General features: G+C 44.1%; 1 protein-coding gene across 4 annotated transcripts in view; it reads left to right on the top strand.

The window, feature by feature from the left end:
• Positions 1-16470, top strand: part of LOC145360443 (L-threonine ammonia-lyase) — a 61351-nt gene that overhangs the window by 12107 nt on the left and 32774 nt on the right. For all 4 annotated transcript variants that reach the window (XM_080215657.1, XM_080215656.1, XM_080215658.1 and 1 more), the window contains 4 exons: positions 1343-1459; positions 3876-4117; positions 7399-7564; positions 12331-12427. In XM_080215657.1, the coding sequence (XP_080071783.1) occupies positions 1343-1459; positions 3876-4117; positions 7399-7564; positions 12331-12427 (622 nt within the window). The remainder of the gene's footprint in view (positions 1-1342; positions 1460-3875; positions 4118-7398; positions 7565-12330; positions 12428-16470) is intronic.

Here is a 16470-nt window from a genome sequence, read left to right as displayed (position 1 = left end):
GGTATTACCATCGCTGAGTCCCTCACTGTCAACATCTGGAGGGTTACCATTAACCAGAAACTGAACTGGATGGGCCATATAAATACTGTGGCTACACGAGCAGAACAGTGTCAATTATTCTTTCCCATTATATGCTTTTCACAGGAAGAAATTATACAGCAGATTTCCTGGACATTCCTCAGGCAATGAAATATTTTCGAAATATCATCACTGCTGTAACACAGCAATATTTGCAGCAGAACATAATCCTGTAGACAGCAGTGAGATAATTGGCCTGTTAATTTGATGTAGGTGTTGGTTGAGAGATAAACATTGGCCAAGACAGCAGGGGAACACTCCTGCTCTCTCCTGAATAATATGCTACAGGGTTTTATTTTTACATCCACCTGCCAGGGCAAGTGGAATTCCAATTCAAGATCTAAAAGATTGCAGGTGGGATTCCACCCCCAGCCCCACCCCGCCCCACCAGTCCATCATTGGCCAGTGATGGAATCTTCCAGTCCTGCTGATGTCTATGGGGTTTTGTGTGCCCCACTCCCTCTGCCTCCAAGGGGTTGCCTTTGGCAGGACTGGAAGATCCTGATGGCGGGAAGGGACAAAAAGTTTCAGCAGGAATCTCTTTACAGTGCTCTTTTTCACTGCTCAGGAGTGTAACTCTACATTATGTGGCACAAATCTCTGGAAAGGGACTTAAACACACGATCTTCTGACACAGGCAAGAAAGCTCCCCATTTGATGTCGAGTGATTGACAGCCCTTTTCCTACTGCTTTGTGGCTCACGGTCTGAGGTGTGATTCCCAGACTCCCAGAAATGCTTGCTCAATTTTTTTATATATTTAATTATTCCATCAAGGGATGTGGACAATGCCAGCATTTGTTGCCCATCCCTAATTGCCCTTGCTGGGCCATTTCAGAGGGCACTAATCATAGAGTGATTAAAATAGGAAATGTGTGGGAGGCTAGAATGTGTTGAGAGCCAACCACATTGCTGTGGTTCTAGAGTCACACCACATTATTATGGCTCTAGAATAGGCAGGATCAGGTAAGGATGGCAGATTTCCTTCCCTAAAGGGAGACTTGTGACTCAGATGGATTTTTACAACAATTGATGATAGCTGTCATGATCACCATTACTGAGACTAGCTTTTCAATTCCAGATTTGTTGAATTTCAAATTCCACCAGCTGCTATGGTGAGATTTGAACCTGTATCCCCACAGCATTGCCTGGGCCTCTGGATTACTAGTCCAATGTAAAATGATGGATTGGTACAGCTTGTCAGCAATTTGACCAAAGCCAACAACTTTCAACCTCACTTACGCAGCAAGTATGCTTTATTTCCAGTATTCCAGGCTCTCAAAGCAATATGGGATGGACCTTTACTTGAAGAAGGAGTATATGCATTACACTGGCAGTGTAAAAGAGCGAGGAGTGTGGTACTTGTTGACATCATTATCACAGGTATGGAAAGTAAAAGTCACCATCTCAGCTAATTGTCTATCCTTTCTAGGGCGGCACGATGGCACACTGGTTAGCGCTGCTGCCTCACAGTGCCAGGGACCTGAGGTTGATTCCCGGATTGGGTCACTGTTTGCGTGGAGTTTGCACATTCTCCCCGTGTCTGCATGGGTTTCCTCCAGGTGCTCCGGTTTCCTTTCACACACCAAAGATGCGCAGGTTAGGTGGATTGGCCATGCTAAATTGACCCTTAGTGTCCAAAAATGGGTGGATTGGCTATGTCAGATGTGCAGGGTTATGGAGATCAGGCCAGGGGTTGGGCCTGGGTGGAATGCTCTGTCGAAGGGTCCATGCAACCCTGATGGGCTGAGTGTCCTCCTTCTGCATTGTAGGGATTTGAAATGGCAGAACATGCTGAAGGGGTTGAATAGACCACTTCAATTCCTATCTCATACGTTTGTAAACTTCTTCTCTATATCAACAGTTTGACTTTTATCCCAAGTTCTCAAGTGTGATGTGAACAAGTTTCTTCCCCAGGCCCTCCTCTCTGCCCTATCCCTAATAGCCCCATGCATTTAGCATGGCCAATCCACCTAACCTGCACATCTTTTGACTGTGGAAGAAAACCAGAGCACCTGGAGGAAACCCACGCAGACACGGGGAGAATGTGCAAACTCCACACAGATAGTGACCCAAGCCCTGATTTGAATCTAGGTTCCTGTCACTGTGAAACAGCAGTGCCACCGTACCGCCCTGACTTTGCTAAGATCATAGCTGATCTGTTTGTGCTTCAGGTTCTATATTCCCATTTACCACCACCCAGCGATAACCTTTAATGCTATTCAATATGTGATGACGGCATGTCTGTGACTATTCTGTTCATGTGAGTTACAAATGACCAATTTACAAGAACCTTCAGGATTGATTTTCATTTAATAACCATGCTGGATTGGATCGTGTGCTGGGAGGTTGCCAGTGGGAGTAGAATATCGGGATCAGCAATTGTTAAAGAGGTGCAGCCAGGGTTTAAAGTAACCCAGCAACTTAACAGTAAATCATAGGCTGCTGGGATAGAAATAGTTAGCAGCACTATTGGGGGAAAATGGAAACTGATGGCAAAACCAGTGGATATTGGAGGAGGAAATTGGGTCTGTGGATGAGTGGTTTAGTGTCTGAACTCAGTAAGATTTGGCTCAATGGAGGAGCATCTGCATAATGTGGCTGTGAGAGGCATCAGTCTGCTTGGCACTGTCGAGCACCCTCCTCATAGGACAGCAGTACTGCTTGCCCGGCAGGAAGGAAGTGGTGGTTGGATTCAGTGCTGTGTACGTTGCAGGGTTTGAGGAAGGTGCAACACCTTAACATGGCTGCTCATGTACAACTACACATCAGTCCCAGTAACAAAATGTCTTTTAGATTCTCTTTCATGGGACATGGGGCATCATCTGCAAGCACAGCATTTATTGGCCATCACTAATTTCCTTTGAACTGAGCGGCTTGCTCGGCCATTTCAGAAAATAGAATCATAGAATCCCTGCAGAGCAGAAGGAGTCCATTCAGCCCATTGGGTCTACATTGACAATGTAACCACCCAGACCCTATCCTTGTAACCCCATATATTTAACCTGCTAATCCCCCTGATACTAATGGACAATTTATCATGGACAATTCATGTAACTTGCACATCTTTGGACTGTGGAAGGAAACCAGAGCACCCAATGAAAACCCACGCAGCCAAGGGAAGAATGTGTAATTTCCACACAGGCAGTGACCCAAGCTGGGAACTGAACCCAGGTCCCTGGCACTGTGAGGCAGCAATGCTAACCACTGTGCAACCTTGCTGCCCAGAAATCACATAGTCAACCACATTGCTGTGGGACATGTAGGCCAGGCTAAATAAGGATGGCAGATTTCTTTCCCTCAAGGACATTAATGAACCTGGTAGATTCATGCAACAATTGATGATATTTGGCATGGTCATTTGTTAATTGAATTTAAATTCCACCAGATGCCCTGGTGGGATTTGAACTCATATTCTGAGGCATTGCTGGTGCCTTTAGATTACTAATCTAGTGGTATTAACACTACAGCGCTGACACTCTAGCCTATACTGCCTGTCTAGCATTCCTTTGAAACTGTGATAAATACGTTTCAGGTTGCAATAAATGTTTCCCAGGAAAGGGAATGTGGTGACATATTTAATCCACCACCTGCTCTGCTTCCCTTTCATAGAGATTTCATCCCATCCCAATTTAGGCAAGTTTTGAAACAGGTGGGAGAGCATTGCAATTGAGAGGTGGGGGTGGGGGGAATGGGACTAATTAGATTGCTCTTTCAAAATGCCAACACAAGTATGATGGACAGGATGGCCTCAGTCTGCACTGTATGATTCTATGAACTGTCTGTTCCATTCTTGCAGGAACAGCAGAGAAAGGGTGTGATCTTGGCATCGGACAACAACTTTTCCAAGGCTGTGGCACACCACGCCACAGAGCTCCACATCCCCGTCTTCATAATCGTGCCGACCAACACCTCGCCGAGCAAGGTGAAAACATGCCGTGAATACGGAGCCATGGTGATTACCTATGGAAATGGTGTGCAGGATTCCCAGAGCCACGCAAGAAAACTGGCCAGTGAGAATGGTTACCTTTACCTGCAGGAGTGAGTAACTAAATAGTTCTTAATTCCCCTCAGTCACAAGGTTCCAGGTTCAAGTCCCATTCCCCAGGATTTGAGCCAAAAAAAATCAAGGCTGACACTCCATTGTAGAACTGAGAGGGTAGCAGGGTGGCACAGCGGTTAGCACGGCTGCTCTCAGCGCAGGTTTAATTCCTGGCTTGGGCTACTGTCTGTGCAGGGTTTGCACATTCTCCCCCTGCCTGTGTGGATTTTCTCCGGGTGCTCTGGTTTCCTCCCACAGTTGAAAAGACGTGCTGGTTAGGTGCATTGGCCGTGTTAAATTCTCCCTAGTGTACCCGAACAGGTGCTGGAGTGTGGTGACTAGGGGATTTTCACAGTAATTTCATTGCAGTGATAATATAAGCCTACTTGTGGCACTAATAAATAAACTAAACTAAGAGAAAACACTCACCTGATGAAGGAGCAGTGCTCTGAAAGCTCATGATTCCAAATAAACCTGTTGACCTTTAACCCGGTGTTGTGAGACTTCTTACTGTAAATTAAGAGAGAGAGCTGCACTGTCAGCTGTGCCGTCTTTTGGATGAAAAGTCACAACTGCGGTCCTATTTGCCTAGTCAGGTGGCTACAAAAGATCCTGTGGGAACTATTTCGAGGAAGTCAAGGGGGAATTCTCATTGGAGTCTTAGCCAATATTCACCCCTCAATCAATACCTCAAAAACAGATTCTCAGGTCATTACCACATTGTTGTTGGTGGGAACTTGCTGTGTGCAAATTGGCTGCCACATTTCATACATTACAACAGTGACTACACTTCAAATGTACTTTCTTGATTGTAAAGCACTTGAAAGGGGCAGCACGGTGGCTCAGTGGTTAGTATTGCTGCCTCACAGTGTCAGGGACCGGGGTTCAATTCCTGGCTTAGATCCCTGCCTGTATGGAGTTCGCACATTCTCCCTGTGTCTGCTTGGGTTTCCTCTGAGTGCTCCGGTTTCCTCCCACAGTCCAAAGATGTGCAGGTTAGGCAGATTGACCATTCTAAATTGCTCTTTAGTGTCAGAAGGACTAGCTAGGGAATGCATATGGTCCTGGGGATAGGGCTTAGATGGGATTGCAGTCAGTGCGGACTCGATGGGCCAAATGCCTCCTTTTGAACTGTTTGATTCTATCTATGAATTTGCCTGTTGTTGAAAAATGCTATGTAAATGCAATATTAGCCAATCTGAGGAAAGAAGCCATGGTAATCCCATTGGAAACAAAAAATCAGTCATTTGAAAACAGAAATCTCTACAAAGTTTTATCACCGTGTCTCCTGCCAATGCAAGATGGCTGCCGCCACCTGATGGCACATGTGCAGAAAACATTGACATTATTGGCTAGGTGTGTCATCCCAGCTAAAAGCATTGGAAAGTAAAACTGCATATTTCCATGGTTATTGTTAACAAAACTATGAATGATATAAATTCTACAAGAAAAAACAGTGGATTTAGTTGAACCTTATATTTAGAAAAGAAGAGGCAGTAGAAAAACAAAAAGTTTCAGGTTTGATGAACGAGCTGCCAGGGCCTCTGGTTCCAAAATCCACTCTCTCGAGGATTGTTAATTCAGTTTTGTTCTTTGGTTTCAGTTCCCGCTAGCAAAAAGAGAAAATGCTGAAAAATGTTGTGGATGGCAGGGTGGCACAGTGGTTAGCACTGCTGCTTCACAGCACCAGGGATCCAGGTTCGATTCCCGGCTTGGGTCATTATCTGTGTGGGGTTTGCATGTTCTCCCCATGCCTGCGTGGGTTTCCTCTGGGTGCTCCAGTTTCCTCCAGCAATCTGAAAGACGTGTTGGTTTGGTGCATTGGTCATGCTAAATTCTCCCTCAGTATACCTGAACAGGTGCTGGAGTGTAGTGGCTAGGAATTTTCACAGTAACTTTATTAGAGTGTTAACGTAAGCCTATTTGTGACACTAATAAATAGACTTTAACTTTTACTTTTTAAAAAAATCTCAGCAGGTCTGACGGCATCTGTGGTAAAGAATGGAGTCAATGAGCGAGATTTTACAGTCATGCTTGTCTTGAAACTGTAAAATCCTGCCCAAGCTTAACAGATCTTTCCATGGTCAGCCCTTTACCTGCACCGATTCCGGTGGTAGGTGGAATGGTAAAATTCCAGCCAATGTTTTGAGTTTGGATAACCTTTCATCAGAGCAGAGGAAGACTCAAAATGTTGGTTCTATTCTTTCTGCACAGATGCTGTCTGACCTGTTGAACTTTTCCAGGATTTCCCGTTTTTGTTTTAGATTCCACAGTATTTTAGTTTTATAAGTTCTCGACAGGACAGCTGCAAGTTTGAATGTTGCTGAAAGCACATGGGAAGCTAAATGGAGATGATGAGTATCACACTAAAATTATGGGAATGAGTAGAGTTCCGTGCCGGTATTTTATCGCCTTACCTGCCCGAGGCTTGTGAGATCCTGTCCAAGGCCAACGGAGAATGCCGTTCTGTGATTCTGCGGCGGTAAAATTCCGGCCTTGATCTCTGTTGCTCGCAATGATATCACAGGATGAAGTGTTACATCAGCGCACACACTGCGTTGACACTGAACACAGCCAAGTATTAATTGTTGCTGTGTTGGGGGGGCATCTTGTAATTCAAACTTTTATTATTGGGGTGTGTGGAAGAGGGCTGGAAGGGTGGAGGTAGATTTCCCATTTCCAAATGCTGTCTAGATAAGATGCCTGATTGAGGCCTCTACAATTTGGAAGGGGTTCAGCACAGTGCAAGTGGAAAATTTGACATTTTCACACTTTTCAGTGAACCCAGAACAGGGAGCAATGAAAATGAGTTAACCACTGCAACATCAAATTAACAATTTAGAAGAAACTTCCTTACACAAAGGCTGGTTTTACAAAATAAAAGGAATGATAGACAGGTTGATCAAGGGATATGAGGGAATTAGATTGGGAGGAGGCTCCCATGTCGTGTCAACAGTAGCGTAGACCAGTTGGGCCAAACAGCCTGTTTCTATATTGTGGATTCGATATTGAATATCATCGCTTGCACTCTTGTGACACATGTTCAATATGGGTTGGCAGATTTGCCGATGGGTATAGTTACTGAGCCTCACCGGTCAGGAATATTCTAGACACTGAATGCCCCGAGTCTCAGTCATTGGGTCAGGTGATCCTTCCAGGATCTTTGGGTTAGTTACTTTCCTGGGGGTGGGAAGGAGGGGGGCAAAAGACTGGAAGGAAAAGGGGATTGTTGGCTATATGGCAGCTCTGACATGACCATGTTGTGTGTCTTTTCTGACAGGGAGGACAGTGCACCTTACCTGGCAGGACTGGGAACCATGGGCCTCGAGCTTTACGAGCAGGTGAACAAACTGGATGCTGTGATCCTGCCTGTGGGAGGAGCATGCAACCTCTTGGCGGGGGCGGCCGCTCCCATCAAACATCTCAATCCAGGCATTACCATTATCGTGAGTTCAAACAGACCTTGTGTCCAATTGAAGAGGAGAGTTAACACAACCTGGGAGTTGGGGAGGGGTGTGAGTTGATGGGGGAGTAGTGGATGTGGCAGTATGGTAAGGGGAGGCAGTAACTGACTTTTAACAAAATTAATGCAAAGAGTTTGAGAGTTGTAGGGGTTGGAGTCAGAATTGGGCATTGATGCAACAATGGGGATTCACATTGGTCACATAATTTGCCCCAGTATTCAGTGGAATTTTGCCTGTTTACCTGCACCATAATCTTCCCCCTCCCCCACCCGCCCCCACCCCCGACTCCACCTCCCATCTCCAATTCTAGCCCCTAAGAATTTTTCAACAATTTTATCAATCAGTGCCATTTCAGTTGGTCAGTTGTCGATCAGGCAAGTAAGGGCAAATCATCCCCTTAGAATGTGACGATGTAAGGAATAGGAGCTGGTGTAGGCCATTCAGCCCCTCGAGTCTGCTCTATTAATAAACTTGTAGCTACTCTTATGGGCGGCATAAGATTATTGGGTGGCACGGTAGCACACTGGTTAGCACTGTTGCCTCACAGTGCTAGGGATCCGTGTTCGATTCTCGGCTTGGGTGACTGTGTTTGCATGGGAGACTGCACATTGTCCCTGTGTCTGCATGGGTTTCCTTAGGGTTCTCCGGTTTCCTCCCACAGTGCAAAGTTGTGCGGGTTAGGTTGATTAGCCATGCTAAATTGACCCTAGTATCAGGGGGATTAACAGTGTAAATATGTGAGGTTACGGGAATAGGGCTTGGGTGGGATTGTGGTCAGTGTAGACGTGATGGACCAAATAGCATCTTTCTGCACTGTGGGGATTTTATGATACTATGAAACTCAACTGGACTCACCACATAAACACAGTGGCTACAAGAGCAGGTTAGAGTCCAGAAATACTGCAGTGAGTAACTCACCTCCTGAATCCCCAAAGCCTGTCCACCATCTACAAGGCACAGCTTAGGAGTGTGATGGAATACTGCCCATTTGCCTGGATGGGTGCAGCTCCAACAACACTCAAAAAGCTTGACACCATCCAGGACAAAGCAACCCACTTGATTGGCATCACATCTACAAACATTCAATCCCTCCATCACCAACACTCAGTAGCACTATCTACAAGATGTACTGCAGCAATTCACCAAAGATCCTTAGACAGCACCTTCCAAACCCACCACCACTTCCATCTAGAACAGGGGTCTCCAAACTACAGCCCCCGACCCAATCCGGGAGTCTGGGACAAGGGGGCAGAACCAATGCCAAGACATTCAGATGGGAAGTTAGAAAACAGTTCTTCACACAGATAGTGGTAGTCGTGTGGAATGCTCTCTGATGGAAAACTTGTGAAGTTAACTTAATTACGAATATTAAGTCTGCGCTCATTGGACTTTTGCTAGCCAATGGTATTAAGAGACGAGGTAGTTGGATTGTGTTATTGAGTGGCCTCCTCCTGTTCTCATGTTTCTAAACATGACTAGAGTTGATCTCCCTGGTTGGCAAATCGCCTTTATCTCTATAGTTGGCCTAGGGAATGAGGTTGGCTGGCCAATTTCCTGTGATCCTGCCTAGAGTCTGCTTAAGTTTGCATGGTGACTTGTAGAAAATGACCAATTGAGAAGTCCCTGGGCAGCTGAAGAAGGAGAAGTGAAAACCATTAGAAGTAACACTTGTAAAGCAAAGTTGAATACAAAAGGTTTAGAGGGAGGTGAACAAGCAAATAAAAGAAGGAAAGAGACTGGGAGCCAACATAAAGGGAAGGCCAAAGTTTTCTGCAGGTATATAAATAGTAAAAGGGGTGACAAAAGGAGGAGTTAGGCCAATTGGGAACCAGAGAGGGGAATTATACATGGCGGCAGAGGCAAAGATAAAATGTAGGATTAAACGTGAGATCAGGTGTAAGTGCCTGTTCTTGTCAGCTTGGATCTGGTATGACTCTTTTGTGGGAACCATGAATTGGATTCAGTCTCAATTTAAATTGTTTCTTGAAACAAGCAAGGAATGGATTAAGGGCTTGCCGTGTCCACTCTGCACACTGGCTTTGCATTGCTGAAAAAGGAATAAAATAAATAAATGCATTCTTTGCATTTATCAAAGGTGCTACCACAGCTAGGGTGAAAGGGAAAGTAATTCACACACTAGAAAGGTTTAATATTTATAAGGAGGTGATTTTGTCTGTACTTAAAGTTGATAAAACATCAGGACCAGATGAGATGCAGCGAAGGATACTGAGGGAAGTGAGAATGGAAATTGTGGAGACACTGACTATAATTTTCAGTGTCCTTAGACTCAGGGATGGTAAAAGTAAAGTTAAAAGTATAAGTTTATTTACTAGTCACAAGTAAGGCTTACATTAACACTGCAATGAATGTGAAAATCCTCTAGTCCCAAACACGTTGGCGCCTATTTGGGTCAATAAACTTAACTAGCTCGTCTTTCAGACTGTGGCAGGAAACCGGAGCACCCGGAGGAAACCCACACAGACAGTGACCCAACCTGGGAATCGAACCCAGGTCCCTGGCACTGTGCCCCAGTGCCAGAGGACTGGAGAACTGAAAATGGAAGGATAAGCTCACCAATACAGGTCAATTAGTTTAACTTCAGTGGCGGGGAACCTTCTTGAAACAATTATTTGAAACAAAATTAATAGTCACATGGACAAGTGTGGATTAATTAAAGAAATTCAGCAAGGGTTTCACAAGAGAAGATGGTGTTTAACTAACTTGCTGGAGGTTTTTGAAGAGGTGACAACAAAGATTATTTATTTATTTTTGTTATTCATTCATGAGACATGGGCGTCGCTGGCTGGCCAGCATTTATTGCCCATCCCAAGTTGCCTGGGGGCAGTTGAGAGTCAACCACATTGCTGTGACTCTGGAGTCACATGTAGGCCAGACCAGGTAAGAACAGCAGATTTCCTTCCCTAAAGGGACATTAATGAACTAGATGGGTTTTCCCGCCTTTCGACAATTGTTTCATAGTCATCAGTAGATTCTAAATTCCAGGTATTTTTTATTGAATTTAAATTCCACCATCTGCCTTGTCGGGATTCGAACCCCAGAAAATAAGAGGACAATGCTGTTGAACCTCCAAAAGGTATTTGGTACAGTGCCGCACAACAGACATTTGAGCGAGGTTATAGCTTGTGGAATAAAAGGGACAGTAACAATATGGATACAAAATTGGCTGAGTGACAGTAGAGGTTAACGGATGTTTTTCAGGCTGGAGGAAGGTTTGTAGTGGAGTTTCCCAGGAATCTGTTTGAGACTCTGCTTTTCTTAAGATGTATTTTAAGACCTCGACCTTGGTGTACAATTTCAAAACTTGTGGATGATACAAAACTTGGAAGCATTGTGAACTCTGAGTAGATAGTGTAGAACCTCAAAGGGATATAGCAAAGCTGATGGAATAGACAAGATGGGTTTATTTCAATGTGGAGGAGTGTGAGATGATTCATTTTGGTAGAAAGAACATGGGGCGACAACATAAAATAGAGTACAACTCTAAAGAGGGTGCAGGAACAGAGGGACCTGGGTGTATGTGTGTATAAGTCGCTGAAGGGGGCAGGATAGTTTGAAAGAGCCATTAATAAAGCATATAGTACCCTAGGCTTTATTAATGGGGGCATAGAGTACAAGAGCAAGGAAGTCATGTTGAACTTGTAGTTAGACCTCAGCTGAGATATTGTGTCCAATTCTGGGTGCCACAGTTCTGAAAAAAATTTGAAATCATTGGAGAGGATGTATAAAAGATTCACAAGAATGGTTCTAAGGATAAAAATCTTTAGTTATAAAGAAAAATTGGTGAAGTTGGGCCCGTTTTCCTTCAAGAAAAGAAGACTGAGAGGAGATTTGATAGAGGTATTCAAAATCATGGGGGGTCTAGACAGAGTAGATAGGGATAAAGTGTTTCTACTCCTGAAAGGATTGAGAATCCTAGGGCACAGATTTAAAATCAATTCCAAAAGAAACAAAAATGGTTTAAGGAAAACGTTTTCATGCTGTGAATTGTTAAAGTCTGCAGTGCATTGCCTCAGAGTCCAGTGGAGGCAGCTTCAATGGAGGCATCCAAAAGGGAATTAAACTGTTATCTGAAAAGGAAGAAGGTGCAGGATTATGAAGAGAAGGTGGAAGAATTACACTAAATAAACAGAAGCATAGAAACTAGAAACAGGAGTAGGCCATTCAGTCCTTTGGGCCTGCTTTGCCATTTATTTTGACCACAGCTGATCATCGAATTCAATATCCTGATTTTCCACCTCCCCTTCTTCCCCTATCCCTTGATCCCTTTAGGCCTAAGAGCTACATCTAATTTCTTCTTGAAATCAGATCACATTTAGACCTCAACTACATCCTATGGTAGTGAATTCCACAAATTCGCCACCCTCTGGGTGAAAAATTTCTCACCTCTAAAAGGTTTACCCCTCATCCTCAAACTACGACCTCTGGTTCTGGACTCCCTCAGCACTGGGAATATTCTTTCTGAATCTACCCTGTCTAATCCTCCTAGAATTTTATAAGTTTCTATGAAGTTCCCTCTCACTCTTCTAAACATGTGCAGACATGGTGGCCTGAATGGATTCCTTATGCTCTGTAAAAATTCCATGAAGTCTTTGTAATCAGAGCAGTGAGAGTAATTAGAAGTGAAATAATTGGTGGGTTGTATGTGATGCTGTTTTGTTCTAGTGCTTGGGTGTTTCCTGAGTCTAATCTCTGCCAGTGACAGCTGGTTCTGTTTCCTTTATCCACAGGGCGTGGAGCCTGAGAATCATCCAATACTGCCACAATCCCTCAAGGTGGGCCAACCTCCAGTAGACTCAGCATATACCAATCACAGATTATGCAGAGGTAAATGACTGCGGGACTTGACTTAGAGTCAAACTGTGTAACGGGTCCTCCTCAATCGGTCATAAATCAGATTGTGTAGCCATTACATTTGGACCAAACAACCCAAGTTGGTGCCTGTCTTCCATATGAGGAATGAGTCCTCCTAATTCAGCACTTTTATTTTCAACTGTGGGCAAGTTCAAGCCGATCAATTAGTCTAAGCTAAGGAGTGTCCAGAAGGTTATCTATGTGAATCCTAGTGAATTGGATGAATTGGCTTGTAGAAGATGAGGCTGGGTTGTTGGCACATGAATATCATACAATTCCTACAGTGCAGAAGGAGGCCATTCGGCCCATTGAGCCCACACTGGCAACAATCTCTCCTAGACCTTATCCCCATAACCCCACCCACATATTTACCCTGCTAATCCATCTGACACTAAGGGGCAATTTAGAATGGCCAGTCCACCTAACCTGCACAACTTTGGACTGTGGAAGGAAACTGGAGACCCCAGGGAGAATGTTCAAACTCCAGACAGACAGTTACCTGAGGCTGGAATTGAACTCAGGTCCCTGGCACTGTGAAGCAGCAGTGCTAACCACTGTGCCACCATGAAAAAACTGGGAACTGAATTCCCAGTAAAACTTGTCCGAACTGGTCTTGTCTCCCTTAAAATGGAACTCCAGTATTACTGGTTCCAAGATTATTGATATTTACTGGGATTTGAAAATTCTGAACTGATTCTTCATTCAGGGATATGAAAGGTAATTGATATAGTGAGCCTGTATAGAACTGTAATAAGTCCCTTCACCAAAATCCCTTTATTTACAAGTCTGACAACGACAGACAGAGTGCTTTCAGTTAGCAGTCCACACTCGGAGTGCCAGAGGAACTGATACACCTGGTTAAATACAAAGCAAGTGTCTCCCTGATTGGCCCATTAATTTGGCCCTTAATCAGGGATATCTTTTCTTTATAATAAACAATTATTACAAAACAATTACAAAATATAAATGCAAAAGTTATACTACTCAACATTATCGATGGCTAACGCCATCCACTTACCAATAACCAACAAGTACTACCTTTCATTAAGAAAGGGTTCGTTGTAAGGAATAGTTTTCCAGGGCAATACACCCCATAACTTACAAATCAACAAATAACACCAGCACAGTATAAGAAATAATATTGAAATAAACACTGAAGCTGATCTGTTGCCCTCCAGGGCATTGCTCCCGGCCTTTTGCCCTGTCGAAGGGGGCAACCCTCTGGAGGAGGCTGTTAATCAGGGAGTTCACATTCTAACAGGCCCACCTCAATTGCCCGATTAAAGTCATTACTGAATGCCAAATAGCAAGTCAGTAGGTCAATCTGTCTACTGAGAGGGCCAGTGAGAGCTTTTCCTCAAGAGGTTTAATGTTCTCTTGAGGAGTTGAGGCCAGCATAGATCAGTCATGATTGTATTGAATGGTGGGGCAGGCTTGAAGGTGGCCTGCTCCTGCTTCTATTTCACGTGTTGAATGGATGTTAAATCCCCAGTACTTGAAGGTAGTAAGGTGAACAGGTGCTGGCTGTTGATTCACCTCAGTTGTACGTATAGAAGAATAAGCCAGCAGTGGCTGTCTATTGTCCCTCAGTTTATTTGGTTTAGTTTAATCAAGACCAGAGTGCTCTGCAGGACTAGTTTTAATTGCCCGAAGAGGCTGGAGGGGAATTTTGACCTAGTTTTTAATCTCTTGTTCTACCTCTCAGTTATTACATGCTGGTGAGGGAGTGTAATTAATGTTTATTGTCAGCTTGAAAAATAAACAGTTGGCTCTTATACCAGTTCAATTTTAAAATTCTCATTCTTGTTTTTGAATCAGAAAGGCAAAGTGGCCCAATGGTTAGCGCAGCTGCCTCAGTTCGATTCCCGGCTTGGGTCACTGTCCGTGTGGAGTTTGCACACTCTCCCCATGTCTGCGTGGGTTTCCTCCAGGTGCTCTGATTTAGAGTTATACAGTCAAAGAGGTTTACAGCATGGAAACAGGCCTTTTGGCTCAACTTGTCCATGCCACCTTTTTTTTTAAACCCATAAACTAGTCCCAGTTGCCTGCATTTGGCCCATGTCCCTCTATACCTATCTTACCCATGTAACTGTCTAAATGCTTTTTAAAAGACAAAATTATACCTGCCTCTATTACTACCTCTGGTTGCTTGTTCCAGACACTCACCACCCTCTATGTGAAAAAAAATAGCCCCTGTGGACCCTTTTGTATCTCTCCCCTTTCAGCTTAAATCTATGCTCTCTAGTTTTAGACTCTCCTACCTTTGGGAAAAGACATTGAATATCTAGCTGATCTATGCCCCTTATTATCTTACAGACCTCTATAAAATCACCCCTCAGTCTTCTACGCTCCAGAGAAAAAAGTCCCACTTTATCTAGCCTCTCCTTATAACTCAAATCATCAAGTCCCGGTAGCATCCTAGTAAATCTCTTCTGCACTCTTTCTAGTTTAATAGTATCCTTTCTGGGTGATCAGAACTGTATACCGTATTCCAAGTGTGACCTTACCAATGTCTTGTACAACTTCAACAAGACATCCCAACTCCTATATTCAGTATTCTGACCAATGAAACCAAGCATGCTGAATGCCTTCTTCACCACTCTGTCCACCTATGACTCCACTTTCAAGGAGCTATTATCCTGTAGCCCTAGATCTCTTTGTTCTATAATTCTCCCCAGTGCCCTACCATTAACTGAGTGAGTCCTGCCCTGGTTCAATCTACCGAAATGTATCACCTCGCATTAATCTAAATTAAACTCCATCTGCCATTCGTCAGCCCGCTGGCCCAATTGATCAAGATCCTGTTGCAATCCGAGATAACCTTCTTCACTGTCCACTATGCCACCAATCTTTGTGTCATCTGCAAACTTACTAACCATGCCTCCTTTATTCTCATCCAAATCATTAATATCAATGACAAATAACAGTGGATCCAGCACTGATTCCTGAGGCACATTGCTGGTCACAGGTCTCCTCCTGCACTCCAAAAATGTGCAGGTTAGGTGGATTGGCCATGCTAAATTCTCCCTCAATGCACTTGAATAGGTGCCAGAGTGTGGTGACTAGAGAATTTTCACAGTAACTTCATTGCAGTGTTAATGTAAGCCGACTCATGACACAAATAAATAAACTTAAATTTATGTGATCCTGCCCTTTGCACTCCCTGTAACTCCCTACAGCCCTCCAAAAACTGTGTTCCTCCAATTCTGGTCTCTTGTGCCTCCCTGATTTACCGCTACACAATATGCACAGTGCCTTCAGCTGCCGAGGGCCCAACTCTGGAATTCCCTCCCTAAATTTCTTTGCTGAGCTCTCTCCTCCTTTTAGAAGCTCCTTTAAAACCTTTCTCTTTGATCAAGTTTTTAGCCTAGAGCCCTAATATTTTCTTGGTTAGTTTTGTTATTCCTCCAGGAATTGAAGATCAGTTTCCAAGTTAAAGTTTATTAGGCTTAATAGGCTTACATTAACATTGCAATGAAGTTACTGTGAAAATCCCCTAGTTGCCACGCATTGGTGCCTGTTCGGGTACACTGAGGGAGAATTTAGCACGGCCAATGCACCTAATCAGCACGTCTTTCGGATTGTGGGAGGAAACCGGAGCACCTGGAGGAAACCCACGCAGACACGAGGAGAACGTGCAAACTCCACACAGACAGTGACTCAAGCTGGGGCTTGAATCCAGGTCCTTGGCGCTGTGAGGTAGCAGTGCTAACCACTGTGCCACCATGCCACCCAGGACACTGCTGGGTGTACGACCTTGAGAAAAAATATCGGGATATTAAAAAAGATTTTTCTTGTCATTTTCTTTGAATATTTCTCTTTACCAGATATAAAAGGTAATGAAAATAGGAGATAAAGGGCTATTTGGCTGATAGTCTAGCATCATCCAATTGGTGAATGAGCCTTTTTGTTTTCCAATTGACGTTGGAAGGCAGAGCATCACAAGGACGGATGTGTTGGCTGACTAAAGGCTGGAGCATGGGGGCAAGTCATGCGAAGAAACCTCCAGGAATATG

This window comes from Carcharhinus amblyrhynchos, chromosome 31, assembly GCF_965287045.1.
Source record: "Carcharhinus amblyrhynchos chromosome 31, sCarAmb.v2.hapA, whole genome shotgun sequence".
Lineage (NCBI taxonomy): Eukaryota > Metazoa > Chordata > Chondrichthyes > Carcharhiniformes > Carcharhinidae > Carcharhinus > Carcharhinus amblyrhynchos.
The sequence above is the reverse complement of the archived record's forward strand: the minus strand, read 5'-3'. Positions and strand labels throughout refer to the sequence as shown.